This window comes from Pyxicephalus adspersus, chromosome 10, assembly GCF_032062135.1.
Source record: "Pyxicephalus adspersus chromosome 10, UCB_Pads_2.0, whole genome shotgun sequence".
In the NCBI taxonomy this organism is placed as follows: Eukaryota; Metazoa; Chordata; class Amphibia; order Anura; family Pyxicephalidae; genus Pyxicephalus; species Pyxicephalus adspersus.
In genome coordinates, this window is record NC_092867.1 from 38,419,336 (window position 1) to 38,428,249 (window position 8,914).

At 41.2% G+C, this 8,914-nt stretch overlaps 1 protein-coding gene across 1 annotated transcript in view; it reads right to left on the bottom strand.

Moving 5' to 3' along the window:
- The window catches only part of UNC5B (unc-5 netrin receptor B), a 112,540-nt gene extending 104,464 nt beyond the window's left edge, over positions 1 to 8,076 (bottom strand). The window contains exon 1 of the mRNA XM_072423251.1: positions 7,732 to 8,076. Coding sequence (XP_072279352.1) covers positions 7,732 to 7,798 — 67 coding nt within the window. The 5' untranslated portion in view covers positions 7,799 to 8,076. The remainder of the gene's footprint in view (positions 1 to 7,731) is intronic.
- Between the last annotated feature and the right edge of the window lie 838 nt (positions 8,077 to 8,914).

An 8,914-nucleotide genomic window follows, 5' to 3' on the forward strand; every position in this document is an offset into this window, starting at 1 on the left:
ATAGTTTAATTGTTGAATGAACAAATATTCCAACTTGTTGCTAAAGGCATCCTTGATTAATCAAGCTAATTATACAATTTGCAATTACTATTATTACAGCAGACAGAAGAAAGAAAGTGAGGCGGTTCTCTATATTCGGTGGGGTGGAGTGCCCCTAGGGGCAATTAGCTATTGTTCTGAAAAACAAACTGCTGTTTCACTATTGTTTTAAAAGGCACAGAAACAAGAGCCTAACAGAGGGTACTATACTTAAATCAATGTTCCCAGATTTGTTGGATACTAGGATATCTGATGCTGCTGGGAGATCTGTGTACAAGTTATAAGATACTCACCACTGGTTATTAGCTTTTATGTTACAGTGCCAACATGGTACGCAGTGTTGTACAAAACATAAGGGCTACAAAAGATACACTTGCATACAGAGCAAGTACAAACTATGGCACATGAGGAGAGAAGAGGACCCTACCCAATCTATTCAAGAGAACCTCAGTTCTCAGGAGAAATGCACTGCACCCAATGAGAGGAGTGATAATAAATATATATATATATATATATATATATACACATATATATAAATAAACAGACAAAGTTGTGATGTTCCCGATTCATTTGTCATTTAATAATTCTTTACCAAGGCAATAAAGAAAATTGACAGAAACCCAAGTGTGCTGTCAGCAAATATATAAATATCCGGTTTCTCCAAGTGTAAAACAAAAGCACTATTACTGAAAATATAATATATGAAAATTTCATTTTAGACTATTTAAGAGGCCACATAGAGAAATACATTCTTGCATTATTCCGGATTTGTTGCCAAGTGTAGTTATCTTATTTTAGTAATTCAATGATGTGCTGAAGCAGGGAAGGATGAGTAGATGGAGGAACAAACACAGGATAAACTGCTTATCATATTATACCATCGTCATACAAACAGATTTGGGTTTTCCCTAATGGTGAAATAATAACATCTCGCTGATGGATAAAGCAGGTCACGTGGATAAGTGTGGTCTGTAGCAACCGGCTCTTTGTTTCATTGTTTAATCAGGAAGTGAGAGTAAATCTCCCCATGGACACAGATAAAATAAGTGGACATAGGGGCTTTAACCTCATCTAAAAGGCATGCTCACATTCAGAGGGTTGAACTTGGGGCCAGTAGGGGTTGGGTAAAAAGCTTGCCACCAGAGATAAGTGTGGTAAAGCAGGGGTTTATAGAGCAATTTAACTGCCTGCCAACCATTCCATGATAATGATCCCTAGAGTTGGGGAGGAAAGGGGTAGAAAATGCTGAACATCCTCCTACCAGGAAATAAAGTGGCCTTCATCTGACTTTCTGCAGATTCTAATATGAGGGGCTCAGTGTGCAATGAAATCAGAATAAATATTTGAGTTCCAGTATGGGAACCTGTACAATTGTGAAAGTAAAGCTGGAATAATTGTGTTCACCTCAAAATCATTTTTGCATGATTTTCCAAGACACAATTGGTAGGCACACAATAAGGACAGATACAGCACAAACACTGCAGTTTATATTTGCTTCCTAGGTTTGCTGTCCCAGGTATTCTCCCAGGAGCACATTTATGCAAAGCACTACAAACAGTAATAATTCCATAGCAACTAATTACAAATATTCTACCTGTGACAAGGTGAAAGTAACAATCCTATTGGCTGATGAATTTATTGAGTTTTGTAAACTTTCAATGTTTTATATCTGTTATTACTAAAAACTAAGTGAATAAAAGAAAAGGACACGACTACTCATATATGTGGCCCCTAGAGTGGATAACCACATCACAGTGTATATGTAGCATCTCTGGTCTTACTATTGATGATCTTATAAAGTGGGAATGGTCACACAACTGCATATTATAATTTTAAGTAAAATAAAAGTATTCGAAAGCAACAAAAAAAAAAAAATGCAGTGACCAGGGGGTATATCAGGATCACAGGCCTGGGGTTGTTAATATCCTAAAGTTGGGCTTAAATACAGGGTACACCACTGAAGCGGGAAATCCAGGAGGTAGCAGAAGCTGATCCCTTTCAGAAATCCTGCTGTACGTAATTAAATTCCCAGTGCCCAGTGGAATTCCAGTGCTAGGGAATTGTTGGGAAATGTGAAAAGCAGCTGAAACCTACAGTTGTTGGTTTCAGCTGCTTATACAGTTCGCTGTATATAGAAATTACAAGCAAAATCTCTCCAACAAGGAAGCCAACAATACTTATTTTTAGAATAAGGTTATTACCCCCCACCCCCTCCTCATTTACTATGTGGTTACAGGGGCAGGGATAATTCTTTATAAGGATACCAACAGCAACACAAAACATTAATAATCTAATACCTCATTCTGTCAAAACTAGCTAGTATTCAATGTTGTTATATAACTATGTAAGAAATGTAATGCTATTTTGAGTAATAGAAGCAAATATTGTTCTAATACAAGAGAAAAAAAAGTAGTTTAGTATAATAAAAGGGAATATTTTTATAACAAGCCAGACTCCCGGAGACAGCCATGTACATATCCCACTGCAAGAATTGCTGGCTATATCTCTATATATTTTTATTTGGTTCCAACCCTATTATTTTACCATGAATGAATCTTTGTTCTCGCTATGAGTAATCTTCAGTGCTAGCAGTCAGATTTCCCTATTAAACTTGATTGTATTCTTAGTGTAACCAAAGCATCTCACAGGGGGCCAGCCAAGTGACGGAGATTTGGGTAAACTGTTAGAGGGCAAGTCATTGATTGTTTGCCTGCTCAGTTAAAGAACAAAAGGGGTCATTTATGAGTGTTCTGGATTGGTATTTAGGAGGAGAATTCCACAATACAACAAAAAGACGACAAGGAATACTCTAAACACAAGTCATACAAGAGGGTCAGTAGCATCAAACACAGCGTTGAGGGACAAAAGAGAACTGTCTACAATGCAGAATATACTACTGGGGGAAAGTGATGAATTAGCTCTCAACATTGTATTGAGATATCAGTTTCAATAAACTTTTAACAGAGAGTATGAATTAGATTGATTGAGTAACAAGAACACCAAATGCAACAAAAGATATCACCCAAACTACTGCAACGCAGAACACTCAAATCACCTTGGGTAAATAATGCCGAACAGAAGAACCGAGAACTTCTACAGTAATGTCCACCATAAGTCGGGATGAAGACTTTATTTGTTTAAATATTTTAATAGAAATCCAACAGATAGGAACTTTTACTCTAAATTAAACAAAGAATGATTTGTGAGACTATAGTCCCCAACTAGTGTCCGAAGGCAAATATAAAATAATGCCAATTTATTTGGTTGAAGAATTGTTGTTCAACAACAAAAGTTGGACTATAGATTGTAGACTCTCCTATTAAATGATTTGAAGCTGCTCTCCACATTTCTTAGCAATTTAAATCAGACTTCTATCGGAATTCAACATCAGCCTCTTGCAATCCTTCTACAGTAAAGCTCAAACTAAGAAAGAGGGGCATGGATGGAAGCCAATCAGAAGTCTTAGAAAACTTATGTACTAACAAAGTTTATGCTGGAGGAGACAGAAGAGGGACAGATGGGATATTCAGTGCAAGTCTGCTTGGGGTCTACCGGCTCCCCTGTGGAAGCCAGCTCGGGGTCTAAGGGCTACCATTAAATTTAAAGGGCAAGCTCAGACTTGTATCCCTTCATCCCATCACTTATCCTCTTTGTGTAAAGAAAAAAAAAACAGGATGAACAGAGAACAAACTGACCAGGAGCACAAACAAGAATCCCTGTATGAGATTACTCCCTAAAGTAAACGTACTCAGGAGATCTCAATGACAATTACAGCCATTTGTCACAGCTAAATCATGGAATACATTACACCACACCACTGGTTTTAGGATAATTGTTTCTACTCCACATTAGACTAGTCCTAGTTAGAGACAAGCTCCAGCAACCTTATTAAATAGCTATGGCAACTAATCCACAGCCGAGATAATTAACAGGTTAATGGTCTTGTGTTTTTTTTAAAAAGAGCTAATAACTACTATTGGACTAGAAGGTATTAAAGAAGTGAAAGATAAGGTGGTCATTTACTATAAGATATGTTGTAGTAACATCAAAGTGAATCATGGGTTTTATTGGGGGGGAGCAATGCTGCCAACTGTCCATGATTCATAGATATGCCTAAAATTTAAAGTGTAACTACAGCTTCTGGGCAGAAACGTACTTAGAATCACAAATAAAATATGAAAGTCATACGATAAGAAAGATTTATTCTCCGTTCTTGGTTTAGTTCTCCAGAACCTCCCTCCCCTTCCTTAATTCTCGACTGCTGCTGATCAGATCTCGTCTATGCTCGGCTTTAATGACGCAACCAAGTAGCTTGGAGGCTACCATCATTTAGAGCTGTACAACCCCTTTCTTTTTTTTTCGAGGATTTGGCAACCATTGGTTTTTAAAGACAGACCGTAGCACAAAGCTGGAGAAATATTGTCATGCCAAGGTGGCCTCCAAGATGCCCCGCAGCATGAGTAGGACAACACATATGAAACTCTCCCAAATAATTACATACACTGTAAGGGCTTTTAACAAAAACATGGAAGTGGTTTCCTCAACTGCCATGTCAAAGACCAGCTGACATGGCAGTTGATATTTACACAATCACAGCTTGGCCAATGGAATTAGACATTAAGTCAAATTTCTTGCCAACTTATTGAGAAGATCTAGCCAGACACATTGGAAATGTCACTTGCCGGTTTGCTTTACATCCATTACCCTTATCCAGACTTTCCCAGCTATTAAGCCACCATACCAGATCTCTAACACACATGTTCTAGGTCAATAGCTAACCAAGAAATGCTTAAAAGATAGAGAATACCCTTGGAACGTGCACCTTTTATAACCAAACAAAAGCTTCTTTTCTTACTAGGTGTATATATTAAAAAAAAAGTCATTTTCAATTGCCTAAACATCAAATATTGCTCTTCCCCTTCCTGCAGTAGTCAGATGGGAAAACCCTACATAACTGCTCCACTACAATATTTGACAACCATACATTAACCTCACTTCAATGTAAAGAAAATGCCACTTGCTTATAAGAAATAGATGCCTGACATCTCCAGAACAGAAGCAGGTTGGAATGTGTAAGACATTGTGCTATATCCTTGGAACCTATGTAGCAGACACAGTGGAAGAAGCTTCAGCCAAATGATTTTTTACTTTTGTCTCATATTGACCACAATGCAGCAGCTCCATTGTCCTTCATGTAGGTAGTAGTTATCCAATCAATAAAGATATATTGACAGCGAATGATTAATATACAGTACGCCTCTATTACTATCATGTCCATCCATCACATTGGTAGTGTACCTGGATTATAACATGTAGTACATACAGGAGTTACTATACCAGGAGACATTTCTGCACCTCACTATTAAACAAGACCACACGTCTCTCCATCATTTACATATTAGAAGTATTTACACCTGTTTATCTTATTTGCTTGGAGCTCAAGCTGAATGTATGAACCTGAAAGCTTACAACGTCAGAGGGCGATTTGCATTAGGTCGCAGTTGTTTCCATCCGCTTATGAAAATGCTGGAGGATAAACTATAGAGAATGATCCCTGCGAGTTCTGCAGACAGTCCGGAAATAATAATGGTAGGGATACAAAACCATCATGTATTGGAAGCCGGCATGTATTTGCATCTTATGCAAAGTGATCATTTCCTGCAGAAAGGAGATTTGGTTTCTGACAGTGGATATTGTATAAAGAGAGTATTAGGTATGCCGGCATGCAAACAACCATCACACAGATCCCTGGCTTGGATTGAGCAGATCATCACATTGTGGTTTGGTATGGAGAGATCTCATGCAGATATAGGGAAGAAGTATTAAAAAAGAAGATCTAACTGGCCATAAGGATCAAAGTAACCAAATGCTGAAAGTTTAAAAAACAGCCAAAAGGAGAGCATTAAACTGGAGCTGAATAATCTGTTATCAAGGAAATAATATAAAGCCCTAGCAAACATAAAAAACTTTAATAGTCGATATAATTATAGCTTTTCATAAACTGAAATAAGTGCACAGCCATGCTCACAGCCTTACACAATGGCCAGGAATAAGAATTTGTAGTAACTTATAGCAACCCATCAGTGTTCCCAATTCCCCAAGCAGCCATTAAAGGCTGGTGTATGAGCGCGGCTATGTTGTGACAATACCCCACAAAGCTCAAAGCCGGAGGGACGGACCGGCCTGACAGTCCAGCACAACCACAGTGGGATCCTGATCATCTCTGCTTTCCACATGAGCAGTCAGTGCAGAGCACTGCAGGATCCAGCAATGTGAAGGGCAAATGCCATAATTAGTTCAATTACCGCTTTTCCCACCACAAAGCAACTTTATTCATCCGGACACAGAAAATAAACTCTAATGAGACGCACAGAGGAGAGCACTTTGTAAATCAGGCTCATGCCTAAACACCAATGTAGAGGCACGTATTGTGTATTGGAGGGCAACCATCAATTTACCTAAAGATGAGCAAATAATTATCTGAGAATACCAACACCTTAGTCAACTGGTCACCCCACTGGTTACTCCATCTATCCATTTCCAACACCTTACCTAATAAGTCATCCCCATAGTTTACCCAAATAAGTACATCATACCACACACCTTACCCAATGGATCACCCCATAGGTTACTCCATTCATCCATTTCCAACACTTTACCTAATGGGTAATCCTCATAGTTTACCCAAAAGGTTACTCCATACCCCACACCTTACCCAATGGGTCACAAATCCATTCCCAACACCTTACCTAATGGGTCACACCTACATCCCACCCAATAGGCAAACCCCAAACACCATCCCATAAACAACCACATAGGTTACCCAATGGGTCACCCCATACATGCATATCACACCCATACTTTCCAATAAGCAAACCCCAAACACTACCCATAAACAACCCTAAAGCTTTCTCCTTACTACAGGCAACCCTCATACACCACCCATAGCTCACCCAATTGATTGCCCCATACTTTTTCCAATTGGCTACCCCATAAGTAACCACAAAGGTTGCCCCATATGTTAATCAATAGCTTACCCCAATACTTTACTCACCGGGAATCCTCAAACTTCTCCCATTCCTCACCCCACACATATAGACAACATTACCCTTTGAAGGGTACTACGGTTGCACCCATCGGACCCTTTGCTGTCCCAATGACACAACCATCCGGCTCTAACCACGCCACTCCAAGCCACTGATGGGAAGAAGCCAAACCATTGCAAACTTCCAACCCATTGGTGCCCACTGAACACAACACTTAGTTCACTAGAAATCATATCTGGGCTGTGATCATAGAAGGGATGACAATATCAGGAAAATAACAAAGGATCTCTATGCTGGGCTCCTCTATACACTACAATTTATAGGAGATGTGCTGAGATAAAGTCATGGCCACTTACATGCACTCATCTAATAAAGCAAAAATCAATCTGCAGCAACCCAGCCCATCCTTCACAGTTAGAAAGGTGAAATAGGAAAGTACACATGTAACCTTGTAATCAGCACAATTGTTTGCTCGTCTTGACAACACATAACATGAAATAGATTGCTTTAGAAAGTGGATTGAGATAAAGCAGGTGAATGCTACTCCATGGATGTAGAGGTGACTCCATACAAGGGGACCCCAGATATTCCAACACCTCCTAACTTCAGATCACAACTTCTGGCTGCTGATAATCCGGATCGTTACCTGCTACATAGGATCCCGAGTCGGAGGCGACCAGTAGGAGAAGCAGTAGGAGCGGTTTGGCAGTCATGGTGTATCGGGCACACTTTCCCCTCCAGCGATCTTCCAGAGTATAAAACACAAAGCTCGGAGCCCTCTCCCCCCCTCCTCGGCTTCCGATCGCCTGCCACAGCTTGGCAGCAATGGAAAGTCTGCTACTTTATAGTGCACAGACCCACTTCCACCGACTTTCCCCGACACAGAACATGTGAGTGCTGAGCGGTGCCCCACGGTCCAGCCTGAGCTCTATAGATGCGGCTAGCGGTGCCCGGGCATCCTCCTCCTGCCCTGTCTGCTGCCACAATGCCAACCTGTCCCGAGAGCGCCAGCACTGGCAGCAGGGAGCCAGCAGGGGGGGCGCGGCGCTCTGACTCCTGGAAGTGAAGAGGCAGAGCGGGGGCGGGACTAAAGTAGCGAAGTTGTGTCCTCATTAGTTGTCTTGTTAGACACGCCTCTCCGGGGGCGGTCCGGGGAGACAGCGCTGTGCGGGATATCGGATATAAACAGAGCACATGTGACTGCTGAGATATAATACAGAGCTATAATACGGAGCTATATGTATTGGGGGAGTTATATTACGGAGCTATGTGTACGGGGGGAGTTATATTACGGAGCTATGTGTATGGGGGGATATAATAAGTGATTTATTTACAAGCAGGAACACTGCACGACAGAAAGCACCCCCCCAATCCTAGAGTGTTGGATCGGGCATGCTGGGACATGTAGTGCCTCCTCTGACACGCCTTCCTAATGTGATGGGATACATAATTCCTTCATTAACTTCCCCTCCTCAGTTGCTGGGACATGTAGTGCCTCCATCGACACCCCCTCCTCCTCTATAGTTGCTGGGACATGTACTGCCTCCATCGACACCCCCTCCTCCTCTATAGTTGCTGGGACATGTAGTGCCTCCATCAATACCCCCTCCCGCTCCATAGTTGCTGGGACATGTAGTGCCTCCTTCGACAACCCCTCCTCCTCTATAGTTGCTGGGACGTGTAGTGCCTCCATCAACAACCCCTCCTCCTCTATAGTTGCTGGAACCTGTAGTGCCTCCATCAACACCCCCTCCTCCTCTATAGTTGCTGGGACATGTAGTGCCTCCTTTGACACCCCCTCCACCTCTATAGTTGCTGAGACATGTAGT